Source organism: Centruroides sculpturatus, unplaced genomic scaffold (assembly GCF_000671375.1).
Source record: "Centruroides sculpturatus isolate CEXI.00-Female unplaced genomic scaffold, Cexi_2.0 scaffold1081, whole genome shotgun sequence".
NCBI lineage: Eukaryota > Metazoa > Arthropoda > Arachnida > Scorpiones > Buthidae > Centruroides > Centruroides sculpturatus.
Genome location: NW_019385377.1, coordinates 204,396 through 224,081, shown reverse-complemented (window position 1 = coordinate 224,081; position 19,686 = coordinate 204,396). Strand labels below are relative to the sequence as shown.

Genomic DNA, 19,686 nt, shown 5'->3' with positions numbered 1-19,686 from the left:
GAGGCTACTGCCTCCGCAATAAAATGCAAATATGGTAAAAAAAACGTCCTCTGGTGCTATCGCCATTTTCACATAAAATTCATTTTGAAGAAAAAAAATAAATATAAACGAATGAACAAAGGGAAACAAAGTATTGTTAAACGTTGCAATTTTATATTTATCTATTTAATTAAGTTATCATTATTTTTAATCTCTATATGTTCTGTAAATTTCCGTAGACATACATCACGTTATAGAAATATTAATTGTTATATTTATTAATTGTACAATTATTTTTACTACAATGTATAAAGCAAGGTGATTGGATATTTTTTAATTTAACCTCGAACGGACCACCGGGTGTTCTCTGCGCACTTAATGTTCTATTAATTAATTAACTCGTCTGCCGTGTTATTCTGTCCGAATACGGGCTACCTTGTAATTTCTTTTTCAAGATATTCTTTTAAGTTATGCAAAAAAAAAAAAAAAATTGCAAAAATCTACTAACGGCGGCCTACATTTCCCCCGACTTTATGAGTTTTGAATCTAATTTTTAAAATAGGTGTTGTGCTCTTTGATGGATCCAATATAAATCGTTTCTCTTTCTCATCTATTCACTTTTTTTTAATGATTTTTAAATTTCTTTATTTATATTTGTTATTATTTCAGTTGTAGAATCTTCTTTTAGTTCTACAAAATCTTCATTTTGACCAATTCCAACCACTGGCTTCTCTCCCATTCGTTTGCAACTAAAAGAAGTTATTCTGCTTTATCCGCTCTAAGAACAATTATGTTATTTTGTTGTAGGCTTGGGGACACATTTTCAAAATCTTCCTGTCGACCAACCGCCGAAATTCGAAGTGGAAGGGGAAAAAATTAACACGCGATATTTTTTGTAATAAATAATAAAATTTTGAGACTTAAACATTTGAAATGCATCTAAAATAAAATCAATATAAAATAGTTCTTGTCTATTTTTTTTCTTTCGTATTCAAATTTCCGTTTTTTGCAAGAAATTATTCTCCAAATTGCTATGGGTGATGGGTGGGAAGTGTAAATGCAGCCTGTCAAATCTTTGACGACTTCTCGCTGATTTCTGGTGTTTACGATTAAAACAATTTTGATTCGTTTCTTCTTAAGACCGCTCACGCGCAAGAAAAATCACTGCAGAAAAGTAACTCTACAGCGGTCCCATCCGAAATATACATCGGGTCTTCGTCAGATCCGGAAAAGAATTTATGCAATCCGATATTGGCTATTATTGTAGTGACGCCACAGCCAATACGGCAAGATGGAGGAAAACGCTATTTTAGCATTTAGTTGACATGCCTGTGTGTCAATGAATAGGAATATTTTTTAATCTCTTCTATAGACGATTCCACAAAATCCGATTGCTCTTTTGCTTCAAATTCTATATTCTTTCGAAACTCTTTATTACGCATGCGAGACCACGCATGGTGACCACTTAAATCTCTACCTGATTGCTATCCGAGCGAGAAAGTCCTTTTCAGTATTCTGTAAATGAAAAGTTAAAAGTTGGTCGACACGATTTTCTGCACTGGTTTGATGGTAAGGAAAAGAAAAATTTCTCAAAATTTTGGTCTTGTTTATTTTTTAATTATTGAAACGTGTACAGTTAATTTCATAATTACAAATATAAATTGAGAACATTTGTTCATTAATATTAAAATTAATATTAAAAATTATGCTATGTGTAGTAAATGGTACTGAATTAAATTGTACACTCTCTTTTCAATACTGAATAATTTTTTAGAGAAACACTTCTTTTAACACAAACTGCAAATACCGAGACAGTATTTAAAAATGTAATGATCATTATTTTTCGGCCGTTCTTTATCTGCCCCTAAAAATAAATTTTATAGCCATTAGAGAATCATTAAAATATTCTAGAGGAAACGTTAAAATCTTGTCGAGTATCAGCTCAAAACAATTTTAAAATATTTTATTCTATATAATGTTAATATATTAATCATATATCAAGTAAAACAATTTAAAATTACCCTCTGACGTCAAGACTAAATCTCCTGTCTCGTTAATTTTATATAACATCCAATAATAGTGATTATCGTTATCATTATGGATTCCATCGATTTCTTCTATGAATGACCCCCACGAATATTTCTTTGCTTTAAAACTGAAATAAAGAACTACAGTAAATACCATAAATATAAATTTTAATAGATAATAATATATTGTAACATAAAATAAAATGAATTGAATAATTATACGGAATATACATAAGAAAAATTCTCTAATGTATGTTCATTTCTTCGTAATGTGACTAAATGCAACGTGACTTGTGTCTTCGGAATATGAAGAATACGTCTTCGTACCGTTCATATAAATAAAATAAACAAATAAAAAAGAATCTTATTCAAAATTAAATTTTTTGAATTTTATACAATATGTTTTTTTCGGAGAAAAAACTGCATTTACTTTTTATTTATTTTAATCATTAGTTTTCAGTTAATTTAATAGGAATATATTAGTCAAAAACATACGGAAACAGTGAAGAAATATCAATAATAAAGAACGATATCAAAATATATTTTCCGGAGAATTACATTATATTTCTTTTTTAATTAAAATTTTTCACTTATTTCATTGCAAACCGAGAGTAATTTTCTCAAAATAGATCGGAATAAAATTGTAACAATATAAAATTAATTTATATTTTAGTATGGTGATCGGTTAAATATTAATCTTCCCCGGTTTTTTGCACTTCTTCACTCGAAGAAGTCCACTTAATGGCATTGATTGACGTATATGCCACTTATGATCATTAATCAAATGAGGTATATGCCACTTAGGGTCATTTAATGACGTAAATGCCACTTAAGGGCATTAAATGACGTGATTGCCACTTAACGCGGTTTTTCCTAATGCGAAATTAATTGAGGCAATCTCTTTATATACGCGGCAGAAGTTTTAATTAATTAACCGCATTAATTATGGGATTCCTGTAATAATATGCTAGAACTACATATAACTCTAGAACTATACATCTCTCTTTGTTTTGACGCTGTTCTGATAAATATTATTTTGGGTTACTCGAAAGGAAGAACGATGAAGTTTGTCCTGTGCAATAATCAAATTTAGTTCCTTTTAGTGGAAATATTATACGTATCCACGATCGAGAATAGGTAATAAATGTAATTATTCAAAAGACCAGACTTGTAAACAGCTATAATAGAAATCATACATAATATTAATCGAATCTAATAGTTATGATTGGCAACGTGAGGTCAATCTTAAACAATAAGAGACCATGTAAATTCTATGAATTCAACTGCATCGAAATCAATTCCAATGCTGTGTATTTCAGTCATAAGAATTACAATAAATTTAAAGCATTTAATAATAAAATATTTTATGTTAATTTATGTAAAATAAAACCAATAACTATTCAACAAATTACCTGTATCTCTTGTCTTCTTTCTGAGCTACTTTCATAACTTCTAAAAATGACGAATTTTCAGGCACGGTAAATTTTTTGGAACGAAAAGTGAAACAAGACTTTTTTCCACTCCTTTCACTCCAAATAGAAAAAACAACATTGATAAGATTCTTGTGAAATTGAGAAATTTGTTTTAAATTATATTCAGTTAAGTGTGGAATCAGTGGGCCTGTTGAATTTTCAGTAATAAGCTCTACCTTTTGATTTATAGGATTTTTTGAATAATCTAAGGGGGAAATAACACTTGATTAGTTTTTGTAAGAGCATTAGTAATATTTTTAGAGATTCCTTTGTAATTTTAAATCTATGAGTTATTTTAAGGTAAACAGCGAATTTAGAAATTTACCGATATGTTTTGACGAAATTTAACGAAAAAGTTTTGCGAATCCGATTTTTCTCCCGACAGTAAATCAAAGAAAATATCGATTCTTACTGAAGCTAATTCTGTTATAATACAAGGTCTGTTCAAAAAGTATCGGACCTTTGGTCGGCAAAAATAAATTTATTGACTTTGAGGTACAAAACCCTAATCCCATTCAAAGTAGTCTCCTTGGTAATGTATACACTTCTCCCAGCGTTCCTGCCATTGCTGGAAACACTGCTGGAACGCATCTTTTGGAATGGTTATCAGCCGGTCCGTCGCATTTCGCATGATGTCTTCTCTCGACTAAATTTGGGTTCCTTTTAGCGGCATTTTCAGCTTGAGAAATAGCCAAAGGTCACACGGAGCCATGTGGAGAGAGTACGGAGCGTGACGAACCACAGGAGTATTGTGTTTGGCGACGAAAGCCCGAATCAGATGCGCAGAATGGGCGGATGCGTTATCACGATGGAGCTGCCAAGTTTTGATCGACCACAGATCCCATCGTTTGCATCGCACTGTATCGGAAAGACGACGAAGGACCTCCTGGTAGTACTCCTTTGCGATGGTTTGGCCTTGTGGTGCGTACTCACGACACACCACCCCACGAGAGTCGAAAAAACTGTCAACATGACCTTTGATATTGCTGCGGACCTGCCGCGCTTTTTTTGGCCTCGAGGATCGTCCCCGAAAGCCTGCTGAATCTTGCGAATGGTGTACACTCGGGTATCGCCAAGGTTTTTGGCAAAATTTGATGTAATATCGCTGCTCACGTTGTTCAGTCATTTTCCAGCTTAGTGAAATCCGACGAGAGCGCACTACATGACCTCACTCATACGCCGATTGCCAACGACTGACGCTTTCTGCAGGCGGGAAAAAATTCAGGGCTGTTCATGACTGTCCCCTCCACAACTCCACCGAAGGAGGCCTCTCTCGCATCATTGGTTTACGCGGAAAAAAATAAGGTCCGATACTTTTTGAACAGACCTTGTAGATCTTATAATGATACCGATTTAAACAGCGTTCAGACAGGTACTTCTTACGATATTTTACGTCAAGATCATGTTTTTGCGTTTCGTTATGCTACGTGTTCATACGTGCGTATTAACCTTTTACATTTAGCCAATCAAGTATCAAGGTTTTTATAATCCTTTCCCCTATGAATTGGGATACTTCGATAATTAGGTTTTTGTCTTTCAATATGCTTCTCTTCGATTTGTTTTCTTCCTCTTTGTGTGCCAGCATGGAATGATGAGATCAATATTGATTCGCTGAAAATTCGTTCCATTAAAATTGACTCGGAGTAATGACGTGGTTGTCACTGAAATGGTTGCCTGGCATATCCGTCGCAGAATTTGTTACACATGCCTATCTGAACGCAGCTTAAAAGTTGACTTAAGTTTCTTAGAACAGATTCACATTAAGAAATCTAAAAACTGATAAACGTAAGATATTTTGTTGTCTGATAGTCTAATCTATTGATATATTATAAATCAAAATTTCCCAATCCGTGATCCGTGAAAAACTTAAAATTTAGATTGTAAAATAGCGAAAAAATAATAAATTTTCAATAAAAATTAATTTGATGTTTTTAAAACTTTGCCGATGTTATTTAACTTAAACAGTTTATTATGTATAATATTAAGAAGCAACGAAAACACGATCAAAAATATTATAGTGAAAATGAACATACGAAATGTATTTTTATATTCGAAATGGACCTTAAAAAACTTATTCAAAATTACCGCTCCCTAATTGAAAATTTTAAAATACTTCTATAGATGAAAGGCTAGGTGTCTTTAGAAGATCTATGATTCTATACAGTACAATACGTGGTATATCTATTTAACAAAGAAAAAAATTCTTGTTTTACACTTTTTATATAGTTTAACAATAATTGTTAAAAGAAGTAAAATTAATATTGTATTGAAAATTGATCCGAATGTACCGGAATCCAGCAAAAGCTGAGAAAGGAAAATCGACATATTTATTGCAGACTCTCACTTTCTTAACTATTATTTAGACTCTGAAAACATTATTTATTTTCCCGCAGAAATACCTAAAAGTAGGAACACCGTGCGACTTTGTCGTAAGAGATAGAATTGAGACAAAGCGTTGCGTTTTTGTAATTAAAAAAATTTAAATAGTATTTGTAGGTTACATATACTGTAAATTATCTTTCGTTCTAATTAACCCAAGAGCTGACACGGGTTTGAATGTGTGTGTAAAGGCGTGCTTATGTGTATGAATGTGTGTTTGAGAATGAGAGAGTGTTTGTGTTTGTGATCAGAAGAAAACGGTTGCTTGCCACACGAGAAAGCAATTTCTTATACTTGTCGGCCATGAAGAGGCAATCCTTACACTTGCTGGGCACGGACGGCCATCCTTACATTCGTTCGGCGTTTTGTTCGTTTTTGGTACCTATTGTCACTCTGACCCCACTGTAAATCGAAAACGAAGTCATGGAATCCCCACATTGTATTACATTTTTCGATTCTTCATCGTTATTAATTGAAAATGGCAAAATTTAGCCTATTTAAAATCGATCGATCAAGTTTTAAGTACGAACACAATCTGTAAGTCTCCTAGAAGTGGCTTCGCTAACGCCTCGGCTCAATAGATTCAGTTCAATCCTTTTTGTTGAATTATTTTCAAAATATAAACTTTTTGGTAAAATTATAGGAGCCGAAATCACAACAATTTGCACTCAGTTTCGTTTAAAATCAAAAATCTAGTGGAAATCGATATTTAAAATAAATTTCAAACTCTGATGAAGCGCATGAAGATTTTTAATTGGCAATATCAATTATAATTTAAATAAATCTAAAATATCTAAATATTATAATGGGCATTTTTTAAATTTTAGAAATGGAAACAACTACATCAAACGCAATTAAATACCTGTAACTTTTAATTTCTCACATCCAACGTTACCAATATCCACGAAACTACGTCCATTTAACACAGGTAGTACAAAATATGTAGCAAGAAGATCACCAAACGAACCATCATGCTTCTGTTCCGAAAGGACATAATTAATACCTTTTTCATATGACCAGCCATCCTTTTCTTTAGCAGCAGTCAGCGCCTAAAAAATTGTTATAAAATTTCTGTGATTCAAAGCAAAACATTTTCTTTAATTAAACGTTAGTAGACTTTTTAATTCTTAAATAAAACTGAACTTGGATTTAATTTTGAGTATGAATTTTAAATTTATAAATAACGCACAGATTTACAATAAAGACTTTAATGCATATTATTGTTATGATCTTATAAATTTGAATTCAGAGGTGTTTTTGGAGACACTTCTTGCCAACAGGGTGGAAAGTGTTCGCCAAAAAACTCAGAGGGCCTTTTGCACCAATTATAATATCGAAAAAAATTATTTTTAAGGCTATATTATCCATTTGGTATCAGAAATGCTTAATTGAAAAAAATTAAAACATTTTTTATATTTTGAAAAAATTACCTTTAATTAATAGTTTCTGTAGTTTTTAATAACATTGCGTGCTGTAACTACTGGTATAATTAAAACTCATAAATTCATTCGTTCAATTTTTATATAAGTGTAAAAAGACTTCAGATTCACCCTCTTTAACAACTGTAAAGCTCACATTAAAATACAACTACAAATAAATTAATATAATTTTCATTATATTTCATAGAATATATGATTTAACATCATACCTGAATAACTAATGCCGAACTATATATATTTCCAAAATTTCCTTTAGAAGTTTGTAGACCTTTAAGTAATTCCAATTGCTCCTGAATATATTTATTCATTTTATTTTCTTTATACTTATCTCTAATACAAATTAATGCCATGACAATCATTGCTCTTGCATCTGAAACAAAAAATTTACTTGATTATATATTCAATAAAGCGGCGCATGGTAGAGGTGTCAGTCCAACGCTCTGGAGATCTGAAATCGAATTCAGGCCAGCAACTCTAGAAGTTTTTCTTGGAGGTCTGTTCCGGATATGTCTAGCCCGCACCTCACCACCTGGCCGCTTCCACTGTAGATCCGGTTGAACTTATAATGGGAATGAGAAGTAGAACGGTACCTTATAATATACAACTCTTATCTGATTTTTGTACACTTTCGATATTATCGGTAACACATTAAGTCAGAAAATCGGATACTGCCTATACTGTATTATTATAATAAATGTATGGAAATTAAGTAGTGATATATTATCTCTACTGGCTTAACTGATGTTAATTATAAAATTTTTAATTAAAATCTCTCCACTGTCGGATTTAATTATTGTTCAAATCTTTGTCCAGAGTTTGGCTATGTTGTTTAAACTCTGGCAGTCTGCCAGTCGTGTTAGAAATATTAAGCTGGTGTCTTAACTGTTGAGTCTCCTTAAAGGTCGAAGGCCAAAACAATTGTCAATAGTATATTTGCGTTACATTTTAAATAAAACAGCAATAGAAGGCAATTCTAAATTTTATTAATAAATAAAATTTTTCCGAAAGTGCCATAATATGTCTCTACCATATTGAAGCACATTCAAATACTAAATTATTCTGAAAATGTTTTTCTGACAATCTCTGCCATTGCAACCATAAAATCTTATTAATTCAATAATTACGCTTAACGCGTACATTCTCGTATATGATAATCAAATCTTGCTTACCAACAAATAACGGATTTAATTTTTGTAAGAAATCAGTACCCATTAGGATCACATCATGCTCCTTTTTGGCTAAACAAGCTGAAAGTGATACTAAACCAATTTCATAGCTGGATATTTTCTTCTTTTCAATCATTTTACTAATTATATTGACTCCATTAAAATTTTGAGGATCATAACAATTTGTCATTAGAGCATTGGCATACAATGCTAGCTGTCCTGCAGAGATAGACGTAATTCTGCAAAAAAACAAAAACAGTAATAAAATAATTGAAATTAATAACGGTACTGGCACAGCTTTTATTCTGAAATGAGTTTGAGTACGTTATCGCGTGCCAGTGCATCATATAGTGATTTTTCTTCTATGCTAAATTCGCTAAACTGATAAAGTTTTATCAGAATTATATAAGCTTACAAAAAGAATCGATATTTCAATTATCTACAGAAANACTGTCCGGACGATAGCACTACCGTAGGCGCGATGCAAGTATAGATTAGGATGTTTCAAATTTTTACAAGATATTATTATTATTTATTGTGAAATTTTGCCGTTCCCTAAAAAGTGCCGCCCGGGGCGGGCCGCTCCTGCCGCCCCCACTACGGTATGCCACTGACGGATGATTATTTGAAAATCAGAATTCGGAGAAACTCGTAAGTATAATCGACGAAGAATGGATTCGACTGTTAAGAATTGGCAAAAATGTTTCCGATTCTCCAATTTTACATGAACAAATTACTGTATGTCGATTTTACAAGATTTTTCTTTAAAGTTTAAAATACCAGCAATTTTTGCGGGACAATGTGTGCATTTATATGCATTTGACATTTTATTTGTGACATCTCGCCATCCAATAACGAATGTCCGCATTCAAATTTTTATTAATATTTAAAAATTATGTTTCCAACATAAAATACAGGTAGGCCTCCTACAACGCGGTACCTTTACAATGCGTTTTCGCTCCAACGCGGTTGGAAAAATGCGGTAATTTTCTTACAACGCGGTTTACGGTAGTTAGAAACGAATTATCTTTCACATAACAGAAAAATCGCAACGGATCACACGATGCGAACCGCAATTCGGCATACAGAACTAAATGTCCTTGAAAACAGCTGTTTGTTGCTGTTTCCGTGTTATTTATTCCCTTGAAAGTTTCAGGGAAAGACCTGTTTCTAGACAGATAAGCACCAGTTACCGTAAACACTTAAATATATCCCTAAATTCTCCATCATTTATACTGTTCCAATAAGTGGGGACAGCAAAAATGGTCCAAAATACAGTATAAACTTCTATTGGATGTATATTTTTAACAACATAGTGAAGAAAAGTTATTTTTTGCGATTTTTACTGTCCACAAAACTGATTGAAAAAATTTTAGCCATAACAATGTTGAATGAAAAGAAAGGACCGTCGTTAAAAAGGAAATTTATAACTCTTCAAAGATAGAAATTTTGGATCGAATTAAAAATCAAGAGCGGATAGCTGATATTTAGAGCCGGCCCTAACATAGGGCGAACGGAGCAGCCACTCCAGGCGCTAAGTCCTAGAAGGCGCCTCAGTGGTAAAGAAAATTAAAGGGATAAATTAGGGGCAACAAGAGGGGCGCCATAATAGGATCTCGCTCCATCCTAAAACTTGCCTCGGGCCGGCACTGCTGATATTAGTAGGCATTTTAATTTAAATGAGTCGACTATTCGGTCGATTAAGCAATCGGGAGAAATGATTAGAAATTTGGTCGCATCCGGATCATCTATTCTTGCGAAAAATGTTGCTAGTCCGAGAGCACCTATAATGTAAAAAATGAAACAAGCGCTAATATTATGGGTAGNATAGGTGTTGTGCTCTTTGATGGATCCAATATAAATCGTTTCTCTTTCTCATCTATTCACTTTTTTTTAATGATTTTTAAATTTCTTTATTTATATTTGTTATTATTTCAGTTGTAGAATCTTCTTTTAGTTCTACAAAATCTTCATTTTGACCAATTCCAACCACTGGCTTCTCTCCCATTCGTTTGCAACTAAAAGAAGTTATTCTGCTTTATCCGCTCTAAGAACAATTATGTTATTTTGTTGTAGGCTTGGGGACACATTTTCAAAATCTTCCTGTCGACCAACCGCCGAAATTCGAAGTGGAAGGGGAAAAAATTAACACGCGATATTTTTTGTAATAAATAATAAAATTTTGAGACTTAAACATTTGAAATGCATCTAAAATAAAATCAATATAAAATAGTTCTTGTCTATTTTTTTTCTTTCGTATTCAAATTTCCGTTTTTTGCAAGAAATTATTCTCCAAATTGCTATGGGTGATGGGTGGGAAGTGTAAATGCAGCCTGTCAAATCTTTGACGACTTCTCGCTGATTTCTGGTGTTTACGATTAAAACAATTTTGATTCGTTTCTTCTTAAGACCGCTCACGCGCAAGAAAAATCACTGCAGAAAAGTAACTCTACAGCGGTCCCATCCGAAATATACATCGGGTCTTCGTCAGATCCGGAAAAGAATTTATGCAATCCGATATTGGCTATTATTGTAGTGACGCCACAGCCAATACGGCAAGATGGAGGAAAACGCTATTTTAGCATTTAGTTGACATGCCTGTGTGTCAATGAATAGGAATATTTTTTAATCTCTTCTATAGACGATTCCACAAAATCCGATTGCTCTTTTGCTTCAAATTCTATATTCTTTCGAAACTCTTTATTACGCATGCGAGACCACGCATGGTGACCACTTAAATCTCTACCTGATTGCTATCCGAGCGAGAAAGTCCTTTTCAGTATTCTGTAAATGAAAAGTTAAAAGTTGGTCGACACGATTTTCTGCACTGGTTTGATGGTAAGGAAAAGAAAAATTTCTCAAAATTTTGGTCTTGTTTATTTTTTAATTATTGAAACGTGTACAGTTAATTTCATAATTACAAATATAAATTGAGAACATTTGTTCATTAATATTAAAATTAATATTAAAAATTATGCTATGTGTAGTAAATGGTACTGAATTAAATTGTACACTCTCNAAATTCGATCTCCCAAAAATGTAATGATCACCATTCTTTGGATATTCTTTATCAACTCCTGTAAAAAATTGATAGCAGATTATAATTTTAGTAACATAACCGATATATGGTTATTATAATTTGAACATTTACGTGTATATTAAAAAATATTCAGTAAATTCATAACTTTAAAAATGCATTTATTTAAGAGATCATTCAAATATGATATTGGAAATAGGGAATATTTAAAAATTTTGACAGATTGTGACAGAAAGTGTGGGCTGTGGAATGATGATACACTAAGGATTTTCAAAAATTTTTCTATTTGAAATAATTTTTTTTAAAATCAAAATCATTATGCAGAAGTATTTTGATCAATGATCNATTCTTTGGATATTCTTTATCAACTCCTGTAAAAAATTGATAGCAGATTATAATTTTAGTAACATAACCGATATATGGTTATTATAATTTGAACATTTACGTGTATATTAAAAAATATTCAGTAAATTCATAACTTTAAAAATGCATTTATTTAAGTGATCATTCAAATATGATGTCTGCATTGGAAATAGGGAATACGTAAAAATTTTTTGAGATTGTGGCAGTGAATGTGGACTGTTAGTGGAATGATGATACACTAAGGATTTTCAAAAATTTTTCTATTTGAAATAATTTTTTTAAAATCAAAATCATTATGCAGAAATATTTTGATCAATGATCACACACAAACTTCTTGCTTATTTAAATAGTTGCTGTTTAGCAGAAGCTTATGCTTGTTATGTCTGTTGGAAGCGCTCTAATATTATAAAATTTTTAACATTAATGGATAATGGCTATAATTAACCCTTATAGATACAGANAAATTTGTAAAGCCAATAACCTACTTCAAATTTTTTTTTTATTGAAATGATTACATTTAGATTATAAAATATCATATATCATGACAAAATCTTTATGTAAAAAAATTCTATTTAACAAAAATACAATATTATAAATAAAAAAATTAGTAGAAAATTTAGAACATTTGCTTAAGATATTCTCAGGAGTTATTCCCAATAACTGAAATTAAATTTTACAAAAATTATGGTTAATATTATTAAACTTACCTTTCAGAAAGTGCAAAAGAAAGTTTTGTTTTCAATTCTTCGAATGCTTTATAGTATTTTAAATGTTTTTCGTTCCTAAAAGTTTCATCTGATAAAATAATGGAAGTGAGGATACGGTGTGTTTCTGAACCCCAACTTCCATTACTGTCTTGAACAGAAAAAAGCCATTCCAGAGCTTTCTGGCGACTTTCGTTGATTTTTGGGTTTTCATTTACTTGAATTTCTGTAGAAATATTATCATCATTAATTAATGTTATAGTGGACTAATTTCAATTTTAAAATATTAGTCGTTAAGAAATTTTATAATAACTTTTTTTAAAAATTAAAATAAGATGGTATCCTATGAACTTTTAAATGAAAATCAGGGATGGGAAGTCGGCAGAAAAATACACGACTCCCGAATCTCGAGTCGGAGTCTATTTTTAAAAATATCCATGAAAAAATCCGATTTCTCGACTCTCGACTCCGACTTCGACTTTCCATCCCTGATTAAAATTAATAAATAATTGCTTTTCAGAAATTAAGATAATAGTACCAAATTACATTGGAAAGTTACAAGAATAAAGGACACATTTTAAATAATACAAGATTTATTCAAAATCAAATTCTATTTTATCAATAGTCTTTACCTGCATCAGCGATCATGAACCCCTGATAGAAACGATTTCATGGTACCCCGTTGAATGTTTAGTAAGTTTGGTTTTTATCAATTATAAAAAATATATATTTGATATATTTAAAAACTTTGCTTATGTAATATGAAAGCAAGGTCCTAAAGCCGTCGTAAAAAGTCTTTAAAAACTTGACAGAAAAGTTTTCGCCANTCACGTGGCTAGCCCATCCTGGCGAACCTATGATCGAACTCCCAGTTTTCAAAGAACGGAACCACTTGGCCACTGGTGGGCTGCAAACATGTTGGAAAAACAGGATGTTTATTTTGACTCTTCTAATGTCCCAAAAGACTACCGTAATAAAAAAATATTTCGTTAAAACTTTTATACACTACTGTAGAAAAAAATATAGCAATTAGAAGTATATTTTTAGGTTATGGGTTGGTTAAATAGTTTAGAAACTATAATAAAGGTAATTAAAAGACTTTTTCGAAGTGCTTTGCTAAGTTTAGAAAGGTATGATGAGCAATTCGGAAACAAACTGAGCACCCTTAGTTTGTGAAGGAGTCTTATAAGGAATGTTAATGATTTATTTTCCATCTTTATATACTCTCCACGAACAAAGAATTTAATGCGGAGAAAAATGCTTTTCACAACTGTAGCGTTCAGTCAGTTCTCGAACTGCACACGGTATCGCTCGTTTTTATTTTTTAAACAATTCCAAATCTTTTAGTGTCTTAAATACATTTACTATTTGTTTCTTTGGATAATAATTGTCATTGCAATTATGCACACATCATTTAAAAGACATGATTTTGTAATAATTTCTTAAAACCACTGTCGAACGAGGCGATAGTAAATGGCAAACAACGATACAAAATGGACTTCCCGATAAGACGGCACCTGGTGGCGAACGTCTGAAGTACGACCACATTCCTGACAGTTAAACAATAGGAGTGGTATTATCTATATTCTTACACCATGGTTTACTCAGTGAACAGTTTTTTGTGTCTTTCGTGTCTTTCCTAAAAATAAATGGATGATAAAATGTATCTCTTTTCCATTCATCCATTTAAATGGTCTTTTAAACTCATTCTGTCGGTAATATATAAGAAAACACAAATTTATTATTTTGCATATCTGTTAAAATACAGAATATAAAAGAACAATTTTAGTTACCATTTGATATTGGAAATAAATTTCCCATTTCATCAATTTTGTATAATATTCCATAACGATAAGAATTTCCACCTATTTCTTGTATAAAGTAACCTAATGAATGCTCTATTCCTTTAAAACTAGAAAAAGAAAAATTTTACAATGTCAATACAATAAGCATAACAACATAAATTAGCAATTAGCATAAAAATTAATATAGCAAAACTAATGCAAAATAAATTTTAAAACATCATATTTTTAAATCATTTTTGTTCTGCTTATAAAATGATTATTTAAAGATTTTAATTTTAAGTTTATCTTCATAAGATATATTCAGATATCCAGTAAATGCTGTTATAGATAAGTTTATGTTCTTTAATTCTACCGTTAACTTTATATGATTAGTTGGTTCTTTAAAAAAATAATCCTGAGAAAAGCATGTTATGAAAATATTAAAATCATAAATTAGCATAGTTTGGTTATGATCCTTTATTTCTGCTATTATTACTAGGAAGACAGTTAAATATTAGTTAGCATTTAATTAAAATAGTATTATCATTAATGACTTTTTCTAAATTTTTAAAATTCTACAGATATTTTAGTAATATTTATAGAATAACTAGCTGTTACCAGCGACTTCGTCCGCGGAGGTTTTGCAAGCAAACCCCATTTATGTTCAATATTTCAATAACCATAGTAATTGTTATATAACACCTACCGCTGAAGAGAATTGCCGAGAATCAAACGAACTATCTTCAATTTGATCAATTTTTTCGAATGTTTACAATCGTTCTATAATCGAACCAATATGCAATAACAAATTCGAATTTAAAACGGTTCGAACATTTTTAAAATCGAAATAGATAAAAATATTTATAACAATATCTGAAATGTTATCAATTTAATACACCTAGGTGTAGATACTCAATAAAGCCTAAACGTAATTGAAAACAAAAACTCGCATCTAAAATAGTACAGTAAAAGCCGTTCTTCCGGTTAAGCCTTAATTCCCCCGCGGGGTATTTCTAAAAATCCCTTCTTAGTGTACGTTTTCATGGCATACCCTACTAAAACGCAGATAAAAACCAAAAATCGCATCCAAAATAGTACAGTAAAAGCCGTTCTTCCGGTTAAGCCTTAATTCTCTCTCTCTCCCCCGCTTGAAAATTTCGNAACTGTAGTAAGAAAAACAAATGAAAAATGCGAACTAATGTAACGTCGTATGGTGAGTTTTTGTTCGTATCGTGGAGCAAAAATATGTTCGAATTTCATGTCGTATCCTGAAAATTTCGTATGCTGGGGCGGTCGTAACCTGAGGTACCACTGTAGTTCCTTGCTTTGAATAGTTTAAAACACGGACGAACTATCACCTTCAAACTAATCTTCTTGGTGGACGATACACCGTTTTCCAGCGCTGGTACAGCTTGTGGAAGCTTTACTGTAAGCCATCTTTTCAACTACTTGTTTCCTGTGATGCGGTTTTTACCTCATTTGATAACTGAAAACAGCCTGAGATTGTTTCCATAATTTTTTAGTCATCATTCGTTTATATTATACTTTTTTCACATCGTTAATTAAAGTAACAAGACACTGTATATATATTTTTCAGTCAATAACGTAATAATGAAACGATTCTGTATTTGTCAAATCTAAAAGAAAAATAAATTTTGGTCTTGTTTATTTTTTAATTATTGAAACGTGTACAGTTAGTTTCATAATTACAAATATAACTTGAGAACATTTGTTCGTTAATATNCGATTTCATGGTACCCCGTTGAATGTTTAGTAAGTTTGGTTTTTATCAATTATAAAAAATATATATTTGATATATTTAAAAACTTTGCTTATGTAATATGAAAGCAAGGTCCTAAAGCCGTCGTAAAAAGTCTTTAAAAACTTGACAGAAAAGTTTTCGCCAAATAAATAGCAGATTTTCCATTAAACGAAATATTACATTTGTTTCTATTATATTTACAGTTGTACAAAGTTTATTGTTGTTTTTTTATGCAGATTAGAAAGTTAAAGTAAAATTTGTGAGCATTTTTGTTATGTTTTGATTTACTCAAATTAAATATTTCTTTGGAAAAAAGATATGCCATCACTGGTCTATATCAATCAATTTCTATCAATGCCTCAGTGATAGTTAATGTAAAAGCAATAAAGTCAACTGTATGGATAGTTTATTCTTATCTAAATCTGTAAAGATATATAATTTATTTTAGTAATTCGAGCAGAAATTTTTAGATTTTCAAATTATTTACAAAATGTCAGATTAATAAATAAAGTTATTGAGTATATGTTGTATTTGTAATTTTTTGTTTATTGAAAAAAACAAACAAAAAACTACTGTATATCAGATTATTATATGAAAATTTGTTAACCCTATTATTAATGATTTAAGATAGGAAGTGTTTACCTCCAACAACACAAATTATTTCAAAATAATGATTATATTTTTAAAACAAAAATAGATTAATAATCTCTTTAGTGAATTATAATCGCACTTTAAGTCTAAAACGATCTAACATTTTTATTCAAGATTTAAGACATCAATAGTACTATTTTACTATAGTACTAAATACTATTTTAAATTCATCCAAATCGGTTCATTGGTCGTATATTAAAATACAAAGTTGGCAAATTCAACATTAATACTTGTGGCATAGCTTTACTATAGAGCTCTACAGGACTCTAACAATGTAAGATATAAACATTTAACTGAAATAATGAACCAAATAAGTTCAATTACAGTTAAATTGAAAGACAGTATTTTTACACAATTTAAAAATACAGAAGAAACTAAGTCTTCTATAGTTCCGCCAATTAAAAAAAAATAACTATTGGCTTATCAGTGAACGTTTAAATATAATATTGTACGGGCGTAGCCTCTAATAAAAAGTCGTCTTTGCGAGGAAATCATGTTTTATTCCTGGTGATTGGACATGAAGGAACTGAAGAAGACGTAGTTTCTTCTATATTTTTAAATTGTGAAAGTAAGTTATTTATCATTAAGCACTAATGAATGACATACGGAGATTTTCGTAAAGGTTTACCAGTCTGCTAAATTTATCAATAGTTACCTTAAGTTCTGTGTAATTTAATTAGGTTACAGAAATTTAATATATGCAAAATTACATTCTAGATATTAAGGAATTATAAGAATATATCGCCAGTGATGCTAAAAATTTAATCATTAAAGAAATAAGAGAATGAAATACATTTAAAAAATTGTCACTTACGAAAATCGATTCCGCTTACGAAAACAGAATTTATCATCCATCCAATAAGCAAAGTAACTATCATATTGCTGCTCATATGTGCTGTTTTAAACCGTTTTATTCAGATCACCAGCAACCAACTTTTAGAAAATGATTTGATTATAATTTACAATGTATGTAAATAGTTACCTGATTACAACAAATTTCGCAATTATACGTAATCTAGACTCTACGCAATTATAAATGCAGCTATTGATTGGTCACAATATTGCCAATACTGTCTCAAACTAGTGATTTCATCGTTGAATTTATTTTAAAAATGAAAATATCGTTAACATTTTCAAATTATTTAGATAGTTCATACATAAATTTTTTAAATTTTATTCTTTCTTTCAACTGAGATGTGTTGTTATTATATATGAGCACCATTTTAAATAATAAATTTGGTGATACGGGAAGATTAAGAAGGGTATTAGCCTTAAAACAGTCTACAATTACATATAAAGTGACCAGATCCTGAAATGTAAAAAGCGGTATGTTAGGTAGGGCGTTTCGATATGACAACATGTGAATCACATGATTGATTCCGTCAGTTTTCTAGCTTTCTGAGATCATCGATGACAAGCTACGAACAAGCTAGGAATATTTTACTTATTTATATAGTGTTTACAAAATAACTACTGTACCTACAATAGTGACAACGATAGTGACAATGAACAATTAATTCATTATATTTCCGAATGTAGTTTTGTATGCTTTAACCACTTTTTTAAAACTCGGATAATGAGCAAACACTATGAACTCCTTTTTATAACTGACGCACTCAACTGACTATGCCTATTGAAATTTTTATGCTACAAGTTGTATGTGATTTATCTTTCACTCTCAATTTTTTAACATAATTACGAAACAGTCTAAATGTAGAACATTTTTCAAACATATTAAAAAGCGAGATTTTCCCGTATAATTCGGGACTTCTGGTCACTTTAATAATATAAATTGTTGTTAATATTTTTTGATCTGTTACTATCTTTTAGTTTTCAAACTACTGTATTAAAAATACAATAAAATAAAAACATTTTTCATTAAGTAATGCAGTGATCATTAAAATTATATGCATTTAATATTGATCATATTAACTTACAATTGATAAATAGATTTGTTTTCGCGAGGCAAAAATATTTTGTGAACTATATGTTCAGTTTTAATTATGTCCATTATGAGCAAGTTGAATCGTTGACAATCATAATGAATGATGATTGTCATGGGGATGAGAACGATATCCCTGACCTGTAGGCCTACTTCTTAAATTATAACGAGAATCCAGATTACATTCTATTTTGCTATATTATGAAAATATAGCATTTTAGGATTTTATTGCGCTGCAATTTGAAAAAATTGTAGACGTATAAATTCCCACTGTCGTCCGTCCGTCCGTCTTTCCTTAATCTCAATAACGAAGTTACATAGATGAAAAAGGACACTAAGTATGGAAACCTTATGGACAGGAGGCTCCGATATACGAACTTCTAATGCAAACTGGAAGTTACGTTATTTCAATTCAAAAGTTTTCCCCTGAAAGCAATTAATAAATGATCTATTAATTTTCTATTGTCAAAAGAAAAGTATAATGTACAGGGACAAGACACTACTAATTTGAGGTGGAGAGCATATATTTAAGATGAAATAAATTAAAAATATGATTAAAAATTGCAGCCCAGCATTGTGACAATGTCACAATAAATAATTGCTCATTTACTTTTTGTTTTCTTATATACGAGTATTAACATTGCAGCAATGGTGTCAGTAATATCGAGAATAGAAATGATGTCAATGATTGAAAAATGCTCAAATTTAAAAATCATGATTTTGTATTTATCAAAATATCAAAAATCAAATCAAATTAGAGAGGTTGAGGCGCACGTTTTAAACGTGTAAACGTGTACGTGTGACGTTCGGCGCCGCTTTCCCGTAAGCCTAAAAGTTTGACAATGGTGTTTGGAAAGTTGGTGGAATTATGCTCGACATTCCAAACACCATCGTCAAACTTTTAGGCTTACGGGAAAGCGGCGCCGAACGTCACACGTACACGTTTACACGTTTAAAACGTGCGCCTCAACCTCTCTAATA

The 19,686-nt window shown here is 31.0% G+C and overlaps 1 protein-coding gene across 1 annotated transcript; it reads right to left on the bottom strand.

The window, feature by feature from the left end:
* Positions 1 to 1,593: 1,593 nt before the first annotated feature.
* Positions 1,594 to 17,735, bottom strand: LOC111638321 (uncharacterized protein CG3556-like). Its single transcript, XM_023384013.1, has 8 exons — positions 17,578 to 17,735; positions 12,570 to 12,792; positions 8,466 to 8,701; positions 7,506 to 7,666; positions 6,720 to 6,906; positions 3,419 to 3,683; positions 2,001 to 2,134; positions 1,594 to 1,843 (listed from the first exon to the last, which is right to left on the bottom strand). Exons 1-8 carry the CDS (start codon positions 17,651 to 17,653, stop codon positions 1,767 to 1,769), a joined length of 1,359 nt encoding a protein of 452 aa, XP_023239781.1. The 5' UTR covers positions 17,654 to 17,735; the 3' UTR covers positions 1,594 to 1,766.
* Positions 17,736 to 19,686: the final 1,951 nt, after the last annotated feature.